Source organism: Rana temporaria, chromosome 2, assembly GCF_905171775.1.
Source record: "Rana temporaria chromosome 2, aRanTem1.1, whole genome shotgun sequence".
NCBI lineage: Eukaryota > Metazoa > Chordata > Amphibia > Anura > Ranidae > Rana > Rana temporaria.
The window spans coordinates 205,828,267-205,851,329 of record NC_053490.1 but is presented as its reverse complement, the minus strand read 5'-3'; the positions used below and the strand labels follow the sequence as shown (position 1 = coordinate 205,851,329).

Sequence of the window (23,063 nt, the reverse complement as noted above, 5' to 3'; positions counted from 1 at the left end):
AAAAACGGCCACAGAATATATGCAGATCTGTTATTTGAGGTTTAGAGAGATCACTATTGGAATCCCAATATGTGAATAGCTATATAAAAAAAAAAACCTTTGCATGGTTTATCCTTCTAGCATGATGATGGCAAACCTTGGCACTCCAGATGTTTTGGAACAACATTTCCCCATGGTGCTCACCTACACTGCAGAGTGCATGAGCATCATGGAAAATGTAGTTTCAAAACATCTGGGGTGCCAAGGTTCACCATCACTGTTCTAGCACATACAAAAAACAATTATTTTTGGGCTAGTTGATAATTCAGTCTCGACTCTATTGCAATAATGAAATCCACCCCATTAGCAGTCATAAAATCTGGACTGTATCATACAAATGGCTGGGAGAAAGGGTCATGAGAGAGATTCTTGGGTTCTAACCATATAACAGGCAAAGATGACCACATGCATGCAAAAAGTAACACTGGGACAAAAAAAAAAAACGCAAAACAAAAGTCGGAAATAAAACATAGGTAGAGAAAAACATTATGTCGTAGGACATGTTACTCTAAAAGCACTGGAAGTAAAAACCACTGTGCTCATAAAACATCTTATAACTAACTAAATAAACTGTTCTAAAACATATATAAGGACTTGGGAGCAATCTTACATGTGTACCAGCCTGTTACTTTTTGCTTTAAATTTAGAGGGTAGTCTGAGAGTTAGTAGACTCAGACTGTATGATTATTTCCAAATCTGGAAGTGACCACTATTGTTGTCTGGGGTGCGGTTACCACCCCAGGCCAAGGGTGGCAGCAGTCAGGTCAAGATGTTTTGGGTGTTCCCTTTCGTCAGCCAGTGGGAGTTGATCGTCCCGCTGTGCAGGCTGGGGAGGAGTATGTAAGGGACAGACGCCATTGGCCAGGGGTCGTCGCAGATCCTGGGTCTGTCGTCCCAGCAACCCCCGTGTGTGGCCCTCCTGGCCAGGGGTTGCATGTTCAAGTGTTCCTCGTTCCGGGACCACGTTGGTCCGGGGTTGTGATCTACTAAGTAGGCCCGGTAGTCAGACTAGGTCTACATTTGCAGAGTGGTCCTGTGCTGTCCGTCCTGAGGGAGGAAGCCACCAGTCTTGGAGAGCACCGAGCATGAGGCTGGTATCTCAGGAGAGTCCTTGAACTTCATTGAAAGACGCACCATTACTGAAAGGCTGAATGATGGTCGCCTGTCAGTTCCAAGTTTGCAAGAAGTTAATTGGGAGAGATCCGGGTGCTGAATCCTGTGTGAGAGGATTTATGACTGAACATATCTCCATCTGAAGGAAGGTCTGTGGCAGACACTTTACCAAATTTCCGTGCGACACCCTGGCTGCTAGGCTAGTGAGAGAGGCCTATCCATGTGCGCAATACCCACTCTGGCTAGAGTGGCGACGAAAGCTACGTTGCTGGAAGCAGGAGTGTTTCCGGACAGAAGGTTTACACCTGAACCTGTTACCCTTCTACCTCTTCAACTACTTATTTTATTCTTTTACCAAGTTCAGCAAATAAATCAAAGAAAAGAAGTCTAAAGTGTGGACATTGAACTTTTTCTCAATTCTCATCCGATACCCTAGACGGCGAGGAGATAGAGGCAACATGCCACCCAAAACAATCCAGCAGCTTCTCCGGGGGTAGTGCTACACATGTTAAAAGGATTTTGAGTTCTTTCTACCAAGTCCTGAGACCAGGCTCTACCACCACCAGACACAGCAAGCATTGTGACCCAACTCTTGTGTGCTGCAAGTAAGAAATCCAGATAGGCCACCTCTCCGCCCTCACTCCGTCCTCAGACCTTTACTGGCAATAAAAAAGCAGCAACTTGATGAGGTCATATTCTCTTCTCTTTCCTCCTGTTGGCATGTTCCCTGTCAGCACATGTGCAGGCAGGACCTTGCTGTAAAAGGCATTGCAAGCAGCTTAACAAAATAGAATTCAATGCCAATTGACATATTTATAATGGTTGCATTAAAAATACAGTAAAACAACTGGGCATAATGGAGGTTAGAACCAGAGTCGGATAACTAATGCGGTCTAAGGGCTCCCTGAGATGATTTTCTCTTACTTTCTGTTCTGGTGGCAACATTGAAGTTTAAGCCTTTTCCCCTGTTCACACCGGGCCAATTTGACATGTAAAAATCAGAGCCCATTGCCGGCAACGGCACGGCCCAAATCTGTGCAATGCAGACTTTGCTGTGCCGCACCGATCCCCAAAGTAGATCTTGCACTACTTTTGTCGACTTGGGCAATTTCAATAGACAGCTGTACATGAACCCACACAGATGTCTCTCAAATCGTCCCCAAAGTTGGACTGAAATCACTGAGAGTGAAGTCAAAGTACAAACAGTCCAGACACAAGGGAAAATAGAAACTAAAAGTTTTTAATATACTTAAAAACTACTATATACTCAGATTATAATAGCATCACACCTATATCCCTACTCACGTCACTGGAAAAAATACTTCTGAAGAATCCCTTTGTGGAAAAACATAATTCGGGATAGAGATTGGATGCTTTTTATTGTAATCACTGCAAGCAGAATCAAAGAACAAAATACTGCAGACCCAAGGGTACAAAAACTTTTAATATATTAACATTTGGATTACAAAGTTTAAATATCAAAACCCTTGGTGTCTGCTCTATTTTGTGCTTTGAATCTACTTGCAGTATCTACGATTAAAATAACCATTTATATCCTGACCCATGTTTTGCCAGAAAAGCCTTCTTCAGGGTCCAGCCTGAAGAAGCCTATACCTGCAAAACATGGGTTGGGATATAGAAGTGATGCTTTGCAATCCAAACCTGCATATATTAAAAAATATATAGTACACACAATCAGAATTTCCAATGGAAAAAGTCAGATGGAATTTTTTTTCATCGGATATTCTGACCGTGTGTGGGCCTCATCTGACTTTTTTCCGCCGGAGTTTAGACATGGAAAAAAATCCTTTCGAAAATTCCGATCGTCTGTGTGGACCTCCGACGGAGAAAAAAAAAAAAAACATGCATGCTCAGAATTAAGTCGACGCATGCTCGGAAGCATTAAACTTCATTTTTCTCTATGTAGTATTTAAAGTCACCGCGTTTTGGACGGTCAGAATTTGGTCTGACAGTGTGTATGCAAGACAGCTTGAATGGAATGCCGTAGGATTTTATCCCATCGGAAATTCCGATTGTGTGTACAGAGCATAAGGGTTGATTTACTAAAACCAGAGTGTAAAATCTGATGCAGCCGTGCATGGTAGCCAATCAGCTTCTATGTTCAGTTCATACTATTAGGCCTTTACAAAAAAAAAAAAAAAAAAACCTGGAAGCCGATTGGCTACCATTCACAGCTTCACCAGATTTTGCACTCTCCCCAGTGTAGTAAATAAACCCCCTATTTTCTTAGGAGTAAAATACATCTTTACTTGCATAGGGGGGATTCCCTGCTGAGTAGGAATGGGCTCGGGCGTGTTTGGGCTCATAGTCCCAACCCACCAGGAAGCAGACACTGCACACCGCTAATCACAGGCAGAGAGACATTCCTGGTCCGCAGCTGCACAGATCAGGATAGGCCTCACTGCCTGCGATTAGTGGTGTGCAGTGTCAGCTTTCTGGTGGGATCGGACATGTGGGTTAGGACTAGGAACCCGAACACGCCCAAACCCATCTCGATCTGTGAAGCAATGTAGATTATGCTTAATCTACACTTTGGCCCAGATTCTCAAAAGAGATACGACGGCATATCTGGAGATGCGCCGTCGTATCTATGCGACCGATTCTTAGAATCAGTTACGCATAGATATCCCTTAGATCCGACAGGCGCAAGTCTTACACCGTCGGATCTTAACTGCAATTTTTTTTGCCCGCTAGGTGTCGCTTCCGTCGATTTCCCAGTCGAGTATGCAAATTAGCTAGATACACAAATTCCCGAACGTACGCGCAGCCAAGTTACGACGTTTACGTTAGGCTTTTCCCGGTGTAAAGTTGCCCTGGGTCTATGAGGCGCAGTCAATGTTAAGTATGGACGTCGTTTCCACGTCGAAAATTTAAAAATTTACGTCGTTTGCGCAAGTCGTCCTCGAATGGTGCTGGACGTAATTTACGTCCACGTCAAAACCAATGACGTCCTTGCAACGTCATTTAGAGCAATGCACGCGGGGATATTTTAGGGACGGCGCATGCGCAGTTTGTTCAGTGCGGGGACATGCTTCATTTAAATGTAACACGCCCCCTTATCCGCCGAATTTGAATTCCGCCGGGTGTTTTACGCTACGCCGCCCCCACTTTACAGGCAAGTGCTTTGTGAATAAAGCACTTGCTTGAAAAACTTACGTTACGCCCGCCCAAATTTACGCCCATCTACGTGAATCTGCCCCTTTGTCTCTCCCAGTTGCTACAATAAGATAACTTTTTACAGCAAATGATTGTTAAGGCACTTATGATACTATAGTTTTAAAGTGACTGCTTCTGTAAAAATTGCCAAAACTTGGCACAAATCATTGGATCAAATTGCGGTGTGCTTTATGACAAATTTTATGTATTGTGAATTTGGCTGCACTCTACACATTTTATGCTGGTAACACAGTGTCACTTCATACAGATTAGTGGAGTCTCTTTAGTCCGAAAGCTGAATTTAGGCCGTGTTCACAATGCCGCACAATGCGGCTCTCAGCAGGGGTCTGGTGCATCCCTGTACTGTTTCAGGTCCGAATTCAGTCTGAATTTTGGCTAAATTCAGACCTGAAATGGACCAGAAGATGCACAGGACTCCTGTGCAATTCGCACCAAAGCCACTCTTGAGATGTGTGAACCAGCGCCGAAAAGAACTGGTCACAATCTCCTGACATGCAAATTGGTTGCAGGAAAACCCAGCCTCAAAACACAAAAAAAAAAAAAAAAAAAAAAAAAAAAAAAAGGCACAGTGGTAGTTTCCCCCCCCCCCCCCCCCCCCCCCCCAACATGCTGTAGCAACATATTCCTAAAAATGCAATAGATTAATATTTATGTGTAAAAGGTTTTTATTTACTTATGGAAAGAGAAACAACAACATCATTGGCTACATTTTTTATTATGGGTAGGCAAAAGGGAATTTAAAAATGCACCCTATATTCCCTCCAACACAATGCATTCGGTTTTCGATGTAAAAATAGCCTTCATTAAAAAGATTTCCTTACCAGATCTCCAGGCTCTGCGAAGGAATGCAAATGCAAAAGAGAGCGCTGCTCGGGAGCCCACCCTGGCAAGTCCTTCCACCCCTTGACCAACTGGACGGGAGCTGTGTACATGAAAGTTATTCTCAGAATTGTCCTCACTGCAAGGGATGAAGCCACCGATTTCAGAAAACAGCCAGACTAACATGAAAAACAACTAAAAGCAAAAATACCACCATACTATATAGAATGTACAAAAACAACAAAAAATCTACACACAAATAAAAACATCTAGAACATAAGAATAATAATTTAGGGTATGCACACATTCTCTAATGAGACAAAGCAAACTACAGATGGGAAACCAAATAGGAGGTCAAGATTTTAAATCGTAAAATGTACAAATTAGCAGAAAGAGGAGTTTCCAGTCCATTGACTCAACATATGTGTGCAAAATAATTAGCCAATATATTTGTTCATGTACAGTGGGTATATAAAATAATTACATTTTGTTGTTTGCAGCCTGAAAACACACAGTTTTATCCAGCCATATATACTCAGTGTAACTTATACCATGCAAGTGAAAAGAGAACACCAACATGTAAAAAAAAAAAAAAAAAATGAAAAATTCAAACACAGAATTAACGAGTTGGAAAAAGGATCACCTCCTCGAGTCAGTATTTTGTTGAACCACATTTTGCGTTAATTACAACCCTTATAGTCTGTTGTGATAGTCTCTACTAAAACTTTACAATATTTGCCCACTCTTTGCAGAATTGCTCAAAGTTCAGTTAAATTTGATGGTCACCATTTGTGGACTGCAGTCAAGTAATTTCACAGATTTTCAAGGGGGTTCAAGTCTGGGCTCTCACTAGGCCATTCACCCTTTTCTCCTTCAAACAACTGTGTGGTCATTTTTGCTGTGTGCTTTGCCAGAAAGTTGTCAGTGGGAAGCAGCTTTACCTCTCGACCATGACCCAGAGGGCAGCAGATTTTCTTCAAGAATTCGATGGCATTTTGCCCCCCTCCCCCCCCCCCCCCCCCCCCATCGATTTTTCTTTCTATCCTGACAAGTGCTCCAGTCCCTGCTGCAGAGAAACACCCCCATAACAGGATAGTTAAGGAAGTGATTTCCGCGCCAAAAATAATTTTAAACTAAAAATGTGGAATAAAATACAAATATGTCAAAAAGCTGCTCCCCTAGAAAAAAAGAGAATAGATGAATCTCTTGATTCAGTGAATATTTCGGTGATAGGGGGCGCTATTACAATAAAATTGACCTTAGTCAGGTGTATCAAAAAAAGATGTGCACCGATAAAGACGCACAAAAATGTGAATAAAAAAGTGCAATTGTAACACTCACAGTAGAAATCGCTAGAGCCAAATGCGGATGGGGGATCGTATTCAAAGCGTGACCAGGCTACGCCGCCGACGATCGTTTCGTTATTACGTTTTCAGGGGGCATCAATCCACGCCCCCCTGAAGACGTAATAACGTAACGATCGTCGGCCGACACGCAAGTTGAGGCTGTCGCCTCCTATCTAAGCCTGCAGACCCAGTGCCGGGATGGGCACTTGTTAGCGTAAGTGGCCACTTGGCCCTGCTTTGATTTAAACTATTTTTTAAATAAAAACCGGTTGCACTATGAGCTGTCTTTGTATTTTCATGTCCCATCTGTAAACCTCCTGGAGAGAGATAGTCTGTGACAGCAGTGGATGACGCTTCATATGCTTGCAGGCATATATCTGCATAAGCGATTTTGGCTTCCTTTTAATTAAGCAAGCCCAATCGCTCTGGTAAGAGTCCATTTTTACCAGCACTTCCTGGGTGTCATCTTTTAAGTGGTGGAAGAATCTAATTATATGCACATGATTTAAGAAGATTGCATGTTCCTCTGTTTTCCTCACTCAAGCTGAATTGTTACCATTTGGGAAAGTGTTAACCATCACTTTAGGATTACATGGACAGTGTTTATAATTTTTTCCTTTGGACTATTTTTGTCTCTTGGCTTTGGGAGCACCTTTTTTCTATTGTGTTTTGTTTATAAATTGGTCACCATTACACCTACCCATGGGTTTTGGCACTGTTTATTTATATTTTAGTTTTGTATATATCACCTGATTTGCAATTTCTACTGTGAGTGTTACAATTGCACTTTTTTATTCACATTTTTGTGCGTCTTTATCGGTGCACATCTTTTTTTGATACACCTGACTAAGGTCAATTTTATTGTAATAGCGCCCCCTATCACCCAAACATAACAGGATAGTACCAACTTCATGATTTACTGTAGGAATTGTTTTATTTGGATGGTGAGCTGTATTGGATTTCCACCAGACATACTGTTCAGTGTTGTGGCCAAATAATTATAATCTTATCCTCATCTGACTACAACCCCCTTTTTCCCCCCCACGTGGCCTCTTCAAAATGTGCATTTTTGCAAAGCTCAGGTGACTGCATGTGGCCTTTGAGTGGCATTTTTATTGCAACCCTCCTATACAAGCCACATTTGTGGAGAACATGTGATATTGTTGTCACATACACACAATGACCACTGTCATAAATTCCTGCAACTGCTTCAGAGTTGCTGTAGGCCTCTTGGTAGCCTCTGACGAGTTTCGAAACTTGCTTTTTATTCAGGTTTGGTGCAATGCCCTGATCCAGGGAGGGTCTGTGTTGTACCAACTACCTCCTACTTCATAATAATAGACTTCACTGTGCTTCTAGGCATGGATAAAGCCTTTGAAATGTTTTTTATATCCATCTGCTGACTTATGCCTGTCCACAACTTTATCCCGGAGATCTTTTGACAGTGCCTTGTCACCCATAGTTGATTGTTTGCTTCAGTTTCACTACCGGGGAGTGAAATGCTCCAGGTTAACACTTTCCATGCTGAGCTAATCAACATGACCACAGCTAATCACAGTTCCAAGTCAAATGGCTTGGTCTGCCATTGAGAAGATGATTAGCTACACCCGATTGAGTTTACAAAGTTGGAGGTTTGGTATGTTTTGGGACTTTCAGTGAGGCAGTGGCTATAAATAAGCCAATTTTTATTGTATATCATTACAACAAGTTGGACACAGCAATGCATATGATGTTACACCATAGGTTTATTTATGCTTCATGCTATGTAATTTATGATTTACCAATCATGCCTATTATTTGTACAGTACCCATTGTTATATATGCTTATTGCTTGGTATGCTTTGCTGTATCCATTAAATGTCTTTGTAAATTCATTAATTGATTCATTTTCCGGTGGTGTGTTTCATTTTAAGTCCCACAATTCCCGCTTCCTGTCTTCCCGGTTATCCCCGCCCTTTCCTCTTTTTCCCTTCCCCATATATGCTATCCTTTTTACATTAAATAGGGTTAGAGGTCATGGCATAGCTTACCAGCTGCCGTCTCACTCATAGTCCCAAGATTATTTTGTTATCCAGGTTTATATACATCCTCCCTTTTCCCTCCTAGTGTCCCTTCTCCCTTCCGAGTTTACAAAGTTGTCAAGTCTTTTTTTTCGGGGGAGGGGGGGGGGGTTATCCTGTTTCCAACTCAGCAAATATGTTTTTGGAATTCTTTTTAACATGTTGGTGTTCTATCTTTCACCGGGATTATAAATTGCATGGAGTAAATACAGACAGATTAAAAAAACAAAAAAAAAAAACAGTGTATCTTCATTTCAGACTACAACATATTCCACATGCAATACCATCAATCCTACTACAAACTTGTGGTGCTTCTCAGAAAACCAATTGGAACAGAGGATGTAAATCTTGTGTAAAAAATACATTATATGTATATATTTATCAAAAAATATCTATAAAATGGATGTTTACAGCAAAACATTTCTTTCCATACCTTTATTTAGAAAAGCTTACCATTGTCCAATTATAAAGAGCAGTCTTGAAATGCAACGTGTAGTACCAGTGAAACAAGAGATTTGATTGGTTGCTGCATATCTCCCAATACCATTAGTCTTTACACTGCCTCAATAATTCCCAACTATTCCATCACATACAGCCTATATATTTGCATATATCGTAGCCAAATTGATTTCATGGGGGTATATGAGCAAATACTGTACAGGTTTTATAGTATGTATGTAATGACAGTGACACCATTCCTATTACTAGAGTTGCAACTTGTTCTATTTTAGGTGAACAAACAAAATAGCGTTATGTGTACTGCCACAAGTTAAATAAAAGATCTTGCATCATCTCAGCCAGTATTTGAATTACTGTGAAATGTAGCCACTGGAGATCAAGGCAAAAGCATCCTCTACAGCAGGGATCTTCAAACTGTGGCCCTCCAGCTGTTGCAAAACTACACATCCAGATTGGAGACCCCTGCTCTACAGCAAGCACATTCAAATTGTTTTTGGGACACAAAATCCCCTTACCACTTTCTTGTAGCTCTGTAATGTCACATAAATGTGCAGCTAACAACTTAGAAAATGTTTTCTGGCCGATTACATAGCATAAAATTATATATATATATATATATATATATATATATATATATATATATATATATATATATATATATATATATATAAAATGCAGCAACTATTATAATTGTAATCATTACTGCAATTGAGTGTCTTATTAAATTGGGTAAATGTAGCTACTGACCGTTAGGCTACCTAAAGTGGTTGTACACCCTGTACAACCACTTTTACCTACAGGCAAGCCTAGATTAAGGATTACGCTATGGCCAATGGTAAAGCCCCAGGCCCAGACAGTCTGACGGTAGCATACTATCGCACCTTCGCGGATGCGTTGATCCCTCGCCTGACTTCTTATGCCAATTCGATCTCTACAGGTGGTGTCCTCCGTCCGGAAACCCTTTACGCTCACATTACTGTTATACCTAAACCTGGTAAGGATCCTAGCAATTGTGGTAGCTAAAGGCCCATTTCTTTATTAAACAAACACCAAACTGTATGCTAAAGCCATCACAAATAGGCTCATCCCATTAGTCCCCCAATGGGTCGCTGGCGACCAAACGGGATTCATTCCCGGAAAGGGAGGCCAGAGACAAATCCCTAAGAACTTTGTCCTTGATGGCTCATGCGCGGAGGTTTTCCCAGCCCACCCTGTTGCTTACAACAGACACAGAAAAGTGTCTGGGAATATCTGATGGCTACTTTGACCCATCTGGGAATTGTCCCTTCCCTCTTGGTGCAAATCTTGGCACTGTATAACCTCCCCATGGCACAATTGCGTATAAATGGCACCCTTCGTGACTTTTTCACACTCCGTAATGGCACACGTCAGGGCTGCCCTCTCCTATTTTATTTCCCCTCTCCTTAGAAGAACCATTTCTATCCACAATCAGACACAATCCCAACATCCACGGTATTACCATAGGCAACACTGTGCACAAATACGCAGTCTATGCAGATGACATTTTGTTCTATGTCCAACAACCCCTAATGTCTCTCCCAAACCTACTGTCGGCTTTTACAGCTTTCAGGGCCATTTCCAACTTCAAAATTACCATGTCCAAATTTGAAATGCTGAACATCCCCATCCCCCATTCAGCCGTAACTCATTTAAAATCGTCCTTCCCCCTTCAGCTGGCAAACTCGCTCAATTAAATATTTAGGCATATTTCTTACACCTAACCCGACCTCCCTGTTCTGAGTGAACTTTATTCCCCTTTTGAACACAATTAGGTCTGACCTGCAGAAATGGACGCAGCTTGCTCATTCATAGTTGGGGTGAAATTAGCGTCGTGAAGATGAACATATTGCCCAGGCTGTTATTCCTGTTTCAGATGATTTCATATAGATTCCTCTGGGTTTCTTCACGTTACTACAATTGATAATTACAATTTACTCACTAAAACTAAGCGGGAAGGGGGCCTAGCCCTGCCAGACTTTAAGGCCCCATACTCACGAGCAAACATGTCTGCTGAAACTGGCCCGCAGGCCAGTTTCAGCAGACATGTTTGGTCGTGTGTGGGCGCGAGCGGGCCGAATTCCAGCAAACATTTGCCCGCCGGGCCTTTTCCCAGCAGACAAATATTCCTGGACTTGTTTTAAAACAGTCCGCTGGAATTCAGCCCGCTCGGACATGTACGGTCGTCAGTACAGACCTACCGTACATGTCCAGGCGCCCGCCGTCCCTCGCATGCGTCGAATGACTTCGACGCATGCGTGGAAGCATTTTAAAGGCGGGCCGCCCACGTCGCCGCGTCATTGTCGCGGCGACACCGCGTCATCGACGCGGCGACACCGCGGACACGCCCCGCGTATTGTTTACGCGCGGACTTCTGTACGATGGTGTGTACAACCATCGTACAGAAGCCCTCTGGCAGACATGTATGGTGGAAACGGTCCGACGGACCGCTTTCACCATACATGTTTGTCCGTGTGTACCCGGCCTAAGAGTTACTATTTAGCAAAAATCCGGAACAGAATTTTGGATTAGAAACATCAAAGATTCTAAACTGTGGGTGAACCTTGAAATAGAACTTAGTGGGGTGGATCTCTTCCCTCTAATGTGGTACCCCAGGAGATTCAGGAACCTCTCCGCAACCACCTCGCCTCCTACTTGGTCCACCCTTATGATGTGGGACGCACAAATGGCAGTATAACTCTTCCCTAATGCCACTCACTGGCCATGCATATTTCCCCCCAGGAACTTGGACCCCAAGTCTCACACCTGGAATTTCAGGCATGCTGCCTTTCTACATCAAGTGTCTACCGCCTCTGGCATTTTACCCCTCTCGTCACTTCTACCAACCTCTAATGTGTCTTTTATGGATCAATGGCAATACCAGCTTTCTGCATTTATAAACTCACTTCCAAAACATTTGCGCTTGGTTTCTGACCTGACACCGATTAAATCTGCCCTTATTGAACAGCCGATTGAGAAACCCATTTCTTACTTTTACCAAGCCCTGCAAACATTGTCGCCAATAGACAAGCTGGTTTTCCTTGACAAAGGGGAGAGAAGGACCTCCACAAAGAATTGTGAGAAGCACAAAGATCCACAACTGACGCACACCTCTTCAATATCCTCCAAAACAGCAAAAAATAAACTACAAGATGGCATTATACCCCAGTTGACTTGCACAAGGTTTCCCCCTCTATTTCCCCCATTTGCTGGTGTGGTTGTGGAGAGAGGGCGACCCATGCCCATGTATGGTGGTTCTGTCTGATCATCCGTCCCTACTGGCTGACTATATTACACTGGACCAGGTAATGACTAAGCGCTGATATTTGCATGAAACGCATCTACCTCTTTGTCCCCCTGCTCGATCTGTCAACCACTTGTCATATGAAGCTTTAAAAAAAAAAAAAAAGATTTTTGGAAGTGCAGCCGTCCGGAATTATTTCTTTACATTATACAGCATGCAAGCTGGGCTAGCACCCGACTAGTGTGTGTGGGGATTAACCAGAGACTCGCTCACCTGGAGCATCTTTTCTAGTTTCAAAAGAAATTCAAAGGATTTGAGTTTCCCAACGACCCATGGGTCATGCTGCTTCATTGTACAGACAAACCATTGGGAACGTATAAGAAACCGATAACGCCCCACTTGCTTAAAGGGACACTAAAGGCAAGATTTTTTTTGTTTAAAAATAACAAACATGTTATACTCACCTCCGCTGTGCAGTTCGTTTTGCACAGAGTGCAAAAAAGTTAAAGGGGTTAAATGCTAATAGTTTTTTTACCTTAAAGCGGGAGTTCACCCAATTATATAGCTTCATGCTCGTTTTGTCTAGGGGAATCGGCTAGTTGTTTTAAAATATGATCCGTACTTACCGTTTTCGAGATGCATCCTCTCCATCGCTTCCGGGTATGGGCTGCGGGAATGGGCGTTCCTTCTTGATTGACAGTCTTCCGAGAGGCTTCCGACGGTCGCATCCATCGCGTCACTAGTAGCCGAAAGAAGCCGAACGTCGGTGCGGCTCTATACTGCGCCTGCGCACCGACGTTCGGCTTCTTTCGGAAAATCGTGACGCGATGGATGCGACCGTCGGAAGCCTCTCGGAAGACTGTCAATCAAAATAGGAACGCCCAGTCCCGCAGCCCATACCCGGAAGCGGCGGAGAAGATGCATCTCGTAAACGGTAAGTACGGATCATATTTTAAAACAACTAGCCGATTCCCCTAGACAAAACGAGCATCCATCTAGGGGGAAATAGTGTCATGTGCGGGTGAACCTCCGCTTTAATGCATAGGATGCATTAAGGTAAAATATCTTTTACCTTTACAACCCCTTTAATGCGGCGAAGGCACTTCTCTCTAGGTTCTGGAAAGAGTTCACTATCCCCACTTTACGCGAATGGCTATTGGAGATGGACCATATATACCATGGAAGACCTCACCCACTCCCTTCACAACAAGTCAGATTTGTCCACCAAAATATGGTCCTGCTTGTTTGCCTTTAAATTCTCATCTGCCTATACGGATATTATGTCTCAAAATGTGCAAGTTGATCTTCATAGTTTATTATGCGTATTATCGGGGCCCCCCCCATTTCCCCCTATCCTCACTCTTTCCATCCCTCTCCTTTTTTCTCTTCTTCCTCATTTCCGTATGTTTGTTTTTGGGTTTTTCATTCTCTTGTGTGTATGGCATGAGCTGACCTACAAGGGCAGCCTATGTACTTATCTACTGTACACTACGACAATGTGACATACTGGATGGTGTTTGTTGGGCGCCCCCTGGCCCAGGGTATTTCTTTCACACTGAGGGAGTATTGCAGGCACTATAGCATTAAAAATAGCACCTGCAATCTGTCCTCAAACAGCTGCTCCATTGTCTCCAGTGTAAAAGCCCGAGGGTTTTCAAACTGGAGCGTGCTAGCAGGATGGTAAAAAAAAGTCCTGCTAGCCGCATCTTTGGAGCGGTGTGTTTACCACTCCTCCACCGCTCCTGCCCATTGAAATCAATAGGACAGCGTGGCTGGCGGTTTTAACCCTCTCTCAGCCGCTAGCGGGGGGTTAAAAGTGCCCTGCTAGCGGCTGAAGTGCTCCGCAAATCCGCCCATAGCGTCGGTGGTAAAAATAGCGATGCCAAGTCCTAGAGCTCGTCTGCTCAGTGTGAAAGGGGTTAACAAATAATAGTTTGTTACCAAGACCCCTTTCACACTGAGCAGACGAGTTCTAGGACTTGGCACCTGCCCACACTGCCAAAAGCACCAAAACCTGGTTCAATGACCGTGGGATTACTGTGCTCGATTGGCCAACAAACTCGCCTGACCGTTGAATCTATGGGGAATTGCCAAGAGAAAGACATGAGACCAAACAATGCAGAACAGCTTAAGGCCGCTATTGAAGCATCCTGGTCTTCCATAACACCTCAGCAGTGCCACAGGCTGATAGCTTCCATGCCACGCCACATTAAGGCAGTAATTGCTGCAAAAGGGTCCCAAACCATGTACAATCCTCGTATTATTGATTGCATGTAATATTCTAATTTTCTGAGATTGTGGATTTGGGGTTTTTAAGAGCTATAATCATCACAATTATGACAAATCACGGATTGAACTATCTTGCTTTGCATGTAAGGAGTCTATCTCATATATTAGTTTCACCTTTTAAGTTGCATTAGTGAAATAAATGAACTTTTGCACCATATTCAAATTTTTCGAGTTTCACCTGCATCTCCTAAACCTCCACAGTTTAGGAGACATTTACGATGGAGTCGTGCGCAGATGTCTACGGCGCACTTGCACGATTGTGCCGTTTCTAAAGGGGTCATGCCGTGAGCGAAGTCACGTCACTCCGGCCAGTCACAGAGCCGGAGTTCGTGGCCCCGGAAGGAAGAGGGGTGAAGATGGACGCTTGCTGCTTCCGGCTTCGGTTTCAGGCAAGTCACATGTAATGGGCTACTATGCGATGCATATTATTGTATAGATTGCATAGATTGTATTAAATTTAAAAAAACACAACACACACAGCTTAATGCATATACTTAAAGACATAGTACCTTTTCTTTTCAGCAGCAGGGGGAGGGATAATGCTACATTTCCACTTCACTTTGACATTTTCCTGAAACACAGTTCTGTTTAGTGCAATAAAGTAACGTTCCAATATGACCAGCCTCTGCTTTAGTCTCATGGCAGAGAGTGTGGTGGTTGCAGTCTGTACGGCAAGGGCTTGCTGTTCCTTTACTAAAACATGGAGGCATTCCTTCAGTTCACTCACATCTAGGACAGAAAGGAAAAGACAGATTTAAGTCTTTATGCATACAGTATTTTTTTTTTTTTTTAAACCAGCAAGGCAAAGTTACAATGTGCTAGTATGCGTCGCATACGCTGTAACCGCTGACAGGGCTTCAATCTTCATCCAGCAATCCTTCCAGGAAGACAAGCCGCGATGACATCACTCCTGCGCATGCACGCGGGAGCTGCTGTTCACAGGACTCGGAGGCTGGGTTACCACGATTGCGAATTGGATGTATGTTCCTCAGCATCCAATTTGCATGTCAGGAGACTGTGACCGGCTTTCAATGGAGTCGGTTCACACATCTCTGGGTGTGGCCACGGAGCGCACAGTAGAAGGATCCTGTGCGTCTCTGGGTCAGTTTCAGGTCCAAATTCAGGCAAAAATTCGGACCTGAAATAGTGAATGGGGACACAATGGACCCACTAATGCGTGTGAACCCAGCCTGACAGAACGGCACAGGTATGCCATTCCTTCAGAGCGCATGCACCGGTGGCTCCACAACTAAATATCTCCTAAACGGTGCAGGTTCAGGAGATATTTACTGTACCTCTATGCAAGTCTCTTGGCTTTTTTTTTTCCTGTTTCTAAATGCCCCTCCATGTTAAGCTATAAAGTTTACTTACTAAAAAGGTAAAATTTACTGTGCTATGCAAGCGCAGTTGCTAAATAATGTTTATAGGATTTTCTATATACACAGGTTTTACAAAAATAAAAATAAATCCTCCCATATTGTTTACTCCTAGTTCTAGATAGAAGCACCAAAGTGAAAGTTAGGATGTTAAATATTAATCTGAAGTCAAACAAAGCTGTAGATTCTTAGCCAAAAATCCTTAGCCTTGAACACCATTACATAAACCTCTTATGACTGTCCCTTTATGTCTGCTAGAGATCTCATTAGTATTTCGTAGAATTGTCAACACTATACCAGCAGCTGGCATTATACCCAGGATTGGTATTCAGTTCCTCCTCTTTTCTTATTTTTTTATTATTGTGGAAAAATCTACACAGGCAGCGGGTGTCCGTTACAACACACAAGACAGCACTATGAATAGTACAACTTTTACAGAAAAACAGAATACATGTGAAATCTTTGGATGGCATTTGTCAAATAGTTAAACCACAACTGAAGACAATGGGAAGAGAAAACATGCGTAGAACGTCTGACTGATAAATGAATCGACAGAAAAAAAAAAAAAAAAAAAAAAAAAAGACAACAATTGATCAGAGCGGGAAAAAAAAAAAAAAAAGGAGGGGGGGGGGGAGCATATAAAAAAGTGCCCAGGTCCGTCTCTACTTTTATTTATGGGACATTCCTCAATTAAAAGGAGGCCAATAAATGGCAAGTGATGAAGCCCTCAGGTCGGAAAAATCCAACGCTGCACAAAAACAAGAAAAAGGGTGCAGATTATCCTTAGCACCTTATTACAGCGTAACGGTAAACGGAACATACTCACAAACCAAGTAGACTGATGGCATATAAAACACAGAATCCAGAAGTCCACTCTCTGATCTCATGAACATGCGCATGACAATTCCAGCTTATGCGTTTCGATGAGCTGCAAAAGGTATAAAGCTGGAATTGTCATCCGCATGTTCATGATATTAGAGAGTGCATTTCTGGATTCTGCGTTTTATATGCCATCAGTATACTTGGTTTGTGAGTATATTATGATTGTTACCCTATAATAAAGTGCTAAAAAATAACATCCTCTTTCTTTCGTTTTTGTGCAGCGTTGGATTAGAAAATAAAAAAAGAAGGTACCATATATACTCGAGTATAAGCCGACCCGTATACAAGCCGAGGCACCCAATTTTACCACAAAAAAAAATGGGAAAACGTATTGACTCACGTATAAGCCTAGGGTGTCCATGTCCATGCCTCACTGTGCCCATGCCTAGACTGACGTTAACATGGGAGTCTATGGCAGGGGTGCTCGGCTTTGAAAGAAAAAACAAAAAAAACAGTGCTCCCCAGCCGTAGGTCTCCCAGACAACAAGCTTTGAACACATGTAGAGGAGAAATGGGTCTACATGTGTGCCAAGTTCCGGGTCGAGGGGACCTACGACCGACACCGGGTCCGCAAAGTCACCGGAGAAATTACCGTTTAACATGGGAGTCTATGGAAGGGGTGCCCACCTTTGGGGAAAAAAAAAAAAAGAAGGTTGGTGCTCCCCGGTCATAGGTCCCCCAGACAACAAACTTTGCACACTTGTAGAGTGGGGCTACATGCGTGCCAAGTTTGGGGTCCAGGGGACCTACGGTCCCCAAAGTGAGAGATCAGGCGCAAAAAAGGTGACTCGAGTATAAGCCGAGGGGGGCATTTTCAGCACACACAAAAAAAAAAAAAAAAGCTGAAAAACTTGGCTTATACTCGAGTATATACGGACATAATTATATTACTGACCACCAATTATTAAAATACCCCTGTATAGTTATGATTACATTACTACCTAATAATGGTTACTCTTTTATAGAGTATAATATTAGCACAGTGGCTAAGCAGTTAGCACTTCTGCCCAGCAGCATGGGGGTCATTGGTTCAAATCCCAACCACGGCACTACCTGCATGGAGTTTGCATTTTCTCCCTGTGCCTGCGTGGGTTTCCTCTGGGTACTCTGGTTTCCTCCTACACTAAAGATTAATTGGCTGCTTGCCTAAATTATCCCTGGTATGTGTATGAATGCAAGTTATGAACCTTAGATTGTAAGCACCTTGAGGGGCAGGGACTGACGTGAATGTAGAATATAAGTAAAGTGCTGTGTAAATTGATGGCACTATATAAGTGCCTATAACAAATAATAATAGTATAATAGTATAGTTGTCATGTTACTAAGCCATGATCATTAGAATACTCTTGTATGGTTATGACCACATTACTAACCACTTCTTTTAAAAAGACACTTAAAAAGAAAAAAAAAGGTATCAGAAATAAAATTAGAACGCCTAAAATACAAATCTTTAATTGTAAAGTTTCTTACTATATAAAAAAAAAAAACTACAAAATCCAAACACTTCCAGAAAAGCAATTCTCTTTTCTTGTGAGGAAAAAAAAAAAAAAGAGCGGGGCGGAGATAAAAATTGTATGAAAAGACATACATGTCTACTTCAAAACATAGATTTCCTAGGTCTTTATCATGTCCCACTAAATGATTACTAAACCAGTTCTTGGAGATTACAGATTAGTTGCATGGTTTCTATTCTCCGTGAATATCATCTTTCTAAACGCCCTTCAGCTAAAGAAGGTGTGAATTCCTGTTGAGCTTATGCTGACCTATACCAGAATATTAAAAATACATCTTCACCAGAGTGGGCCAAAGAAATATATTGATTTCTGGGTTGTTTACATGATTTTAGATGCTATAGCTGAACTCCAGCAGAAAAAGACATAACATAGTATGTAGTCATTAAAGAACCAAAGTCATTTTTTATTGAGTATGGGGAGATTTTTCTTTGCTTCCTGTCTCGATAAATAGAAGGCCATCACTAATTGGCTTGGGATGGAAATAGTGACATCTGTCTGTGTCAGCACTGCGGCCAATCAGAGGAAGCCTTGTATTTACTGATAAAAATACTATGTGTGAATAGTTGAGAAGCACGCCACAGCCCCCACTCAATTGTGTTCTGGCAGCAGACAGGCACTCCCCATACCACTGCCAGGACACAATGCTGTATATTGTATGCGACTGATGTTTGATACAATTTATACAGTGCTGGCAGAAGCCGAATCACTTAGTAGAAAGTAGAAAGTATAAAGAGTTCTTGGCCAAAACAAATTATTTAAGGCAAAGTGAACCTGGAGTTTGGCTTTAAGCCAACCCAAAGCACTGTGGGAAACCCTAGTCATGGAATTAGAGATTTGCTTTCACAACATGTATATGTATAAGAAAACAGCTTTAGTATCCATTCACATGTCTACAACTTTGGCTTTGACCAAGGTAAAGGAATTTGCTTGTGCTCTACAAAGTCACTAGACATGTGCAGAACAGAAAAAAAATAAAATTAGTTTAACGTGGTTTCGTTATTTTCGAATGAATTCCAAGTTTTCAGAACGATTCCAATTTTGTGTGAAGAATATCTAGTCGTTAAGGAGCGGGCAAGGAAGCCGGCCGCCACTTCCTTAACAACCGATGACTCGTTAGCGGGTTTCCCCACTGACATCTGAATGTAAACAAAGGAACGATGGGAAAAAAAAAATATATACCACATACACACAAGCGTGTGGTTGCGCCCCCTGCACAACCCCCCCCCCCCCCATATCTATACTAGGCACTTTGGGTCTGGTATGGATTTTAAGGGGAACCCCACGCCAAAAGGAGGTTAAAAAAAATTATATTTTTTTTTATCTCCCATCTATCTATAAAATAATATTTTATCCCCCCCCCCCCATTGAACCATACAGGCCACATGGTTCTCCCCCTCACCCACATGGTTCTCCCACCGCACTGTGTCCCCATGTTAATGGGGGGGGGGTGCTTTGGGGACAAGGGCCTCTTCCCCACAACCCTAGCCGGTGGTCGTGGGGGTCTGCCGGTGGGAGGCTGATCAGAATTTGGAAGCCCTTTTTAATAAGAGGGCTCCTAGATACTGCCCCATATCAATGAGTATAGTACCGCTTGCACAGCCCCCCTTTCCGGACCTGCCAAGCTGCATGGTCATATAAAAGGTCTGGTATGGATTCCTACCAGCTTTTTTTTTTTTACATTTTGGTGTGGGGGTTCTCCTTAAAAATTCATACTAGACCCAAAAGGGCCTGGTATAAAATAGAGGGGACCCCATGTAGTTTTTTTTTGTTTTGTTTTTTAGAATAGCAAGTCACATGTATATCATGCAGGTGAGACTTTGTGACTTTTGAGGGTTTATACAAGTCTATCGCCCTCAAGTTGCATGAAAGTTTTACAAAAGTAGTGTAGGAACAACTTTAGGTTGCCCATATATGAACTGTACCCATTAGGAAACATGAGGTGCGACTTGGGGTCCAAAGTCACATGATAAGTCACACACACGAGTGAATGGGGCCTAAAATAGGTTTTGCCAATGTGGTTTCGGCTGGACACATTAAATTGAAAGAAGAGCTAAGCATACATTATACAATTTTCCTTTAAATTTACCAAAACCATACAATATGAAGTCAAACCTAAATACTTTCAAATTTCTGTGCAATCAGGCAGGCCTTTGCACTACATACTGTAGTTGAAGGTAAATTTAAAGGACATTGAATAAGAAAATTGTATAAGTTTTGGAGTGCAGCTTATATTTACTTTTCAATTCAATAAGATGTTTAAGCCTGGTTCACACCTACCGTATTCTCCGGCGTATAAGACGACTGGGCGTAAAAAAGACGACCCCCTAATTTTCCAGGAAAAATGTTGGTTTTGGGATATACTCGCCATATAAGACTACCCCCTTCCTACTAGTCTTTCTGGAAGCTGAGGGGTAGCCAGAACTGCTGACAGAAACAGTTTTTTTCAAATCTCACTGTGCCATTACATTACATCCCCCCACTGTGCCTGAACTTGCCCCCCCACTGTGCGAACAGTGCAATCACTCACGTTTTTCTGAATCGACTACCAGGCCGTGACAGTCTCTGTGCTGCGAGCGTCAATGATTTGAAAGACGCTCCTTCTCCTCAGACAGTCCTGTTATAGGCAGAACACAAATCTTCCCAGCAGCGCCTCTGTTCTGTTTTGCCTATCACGGACGTCTTCTCATCTCGTCCGAGGATGAGGGGGCATCTGTGATAGGAGGAACACAGAACAGAGGCGCTGCTGGGAAGATTTGTGTTCCACCTATCACAGGACAGTCTGAGGAGAAGGCGTGGCTTTTAAATCATTGACGCTCGCAGCACGGAGACCGTCCCCGGCGTATAAGACGACCCCCGACTTTGGATGCATTTTTTTGCATCCAGAAAGTCGTCTTATACGCCGGAAAATACGGTATGCATTTTTTAGTGCGTTTTCAGTTTTGCAGAAACACACTACAGTTCATTTAACATGTTTTCTATGGATGTAGTTCACATCTGTGCATTTTATAGAAAGGGCCAGGAACTTTTTTTCTGTTTTTTGGTTCCATAGACTTCAATGATTTAAAGAGGTGTGTTGAAAAAATGCAAAATGCACCTGTACAAGTGTGAATCGGGCCTTAAAGAGGAACTGCAGTCTGCTCACATAATTTGTAATACAAACATCTTTGCCATTCTGAAGCTTCCCTCCACCCACTTTGCATATTATTTTATATATACTGTGATTCTGTACTTGCCAAATATGCTGCAGAAATCTCCCTCCACCGAGTCTGGCTGCAGCCATTCTAACTGTGGGCAGCTGAAGCTTCTGCCTGTAACTTCCTGGTTTTGCACAAAGGTAGAGAGATGGCATAAGCCTAGGCTTTTTTTTACCAGACAAGAAAACAGGAAGTGGGCAGTATAAGGTAGGAAAAAAAAAAAATGTTTTACCATCCAAAAAGGTAAAACAAGGGCAGAGGATTTAATAGTGGAAAGATTGAAAAAAAAAAAGACTGGAGTTTTGATTTAAATAAAATGGCTTTGTACCTATAGAAAATATATTGCACATGTTCAAGAGCAAAAAATTGAATATTATATATATATATATATATATATATATATATATATATATATATATATATATATATATATATATATATATATATATATATATATACACATACACACATATACACACACATATATACACACACACACTTTAGAACCCCCTATTACCTGGCTGTCTGCCCCACACCCAGCTGTCCATTATGGTTTTGGCCTTATAGTTTGGTATTGGCACGTCCTCTTCCTCCTTCTTCTCTTTATCATTCTGATCATCCTTTTTTGAGCTGGCCTGGATTTCATTTACTTCATCTAGAAGAGAGCATTGTAAGCATGGCTCATTATTTGGCATCATAAAATACTATTAAAAAAAATAAACCACATCTGTATATTTATATACCATATTTCAATAGAACTAGGAAGGAGAACGTCACTTTAAGTCCTTCCTAAAGCCTCGTACACACAATCGGATTTTCCAATGGGAATTGTGTGATGACCATTTGTATGCTCCATTGGACAATTGTTGTCGGATTTGGATGGCACACTTTAAAATTTTCCGCAAACAACAAACAGTCTCAGGATTTTCCGAGCGTGTGTACACAAGCCCATCGAACAAAAGTACAAACACGCATGCTCGGAAGCAATGCTCACCAAACACATTAGCAGAGGGTGTCCAAAGGGTGGCGCTAAAGAGCTGAAAGACTACGTAGTACGTAACCAAGTTTGTGTTTGTCGGCCGTTTGTATGCAAGACAAGTTTTTGGCCAACGCCCTTCAGACAAACGTCCTACGCTTTGTCCGCAGAAAATCCGATCGTGTGTATGAGGCTTTACACTCTTCTGCATCTTTTGTTCTTTGTTACTTTACTGGTTATCCTGAACTGTCTTTGGGCCCATTCGCACCAGCCAGATCAGCGGTAGTGCATTAACACTTGTTGCTTCAGTGCCGCCATTTAAACTTGCTGGTCAACAGACCAAAAATCATGTGTGCTGGATTTTCAGGGCACCACAATGCACAGTAGTGGATTATCACACATTGCGCTGTAAGGCAGGTAAACTGTGGAAGAATTAAAAGTGGATGTAAACCCAATTTTTTTTTTTTTTTTTTTTTTGATGTCACAATGTAGAGAATAAGATTTCCTATCATCTGTGCCCATGTCTTGCCACACAG

General features: G+C 42.3%; 1 protein-coding gene across 7 annotated transcripts in view; it reads right to left on the bottom strand.

The window, feature by feature from the left end:
- The window catches only part of HERC2 (HECT and RLD domain containing E3 ubiquitin protein ligase 2), a 215,347-nt gene that overhangs the window by 166,610 nt on the left and 25,674 nt on the right, over positions 1-23,063 (bottom strand). For 5 of the 7 annotated variants that reach the window (XM_040336306.1, XM_040336311.1, XM_040336312.1 and 2 more), the window contains exons 4-6: positions 22,069-22,206; positions 15,095-15,314; positions 5,172-5,308 (exon numbers count right to left, since the gene is read on the bottom strand). In XM_040336306.1, coding sequence (XP_040192240.1) covers positions 5,172-5,308; positions 15,095-15,314; positions 22,069-22,206 — 495 coding nt within the window. The remainder of the gene's footprint in view (positions 1-5,171; positions 5,309-15,094; positions 15,315-22,068; positions 22,207-23,063) is intronic. The other 2 variants (XM_040336309.1, XM_040336310.1) reach the window with 1 other exon arrangement.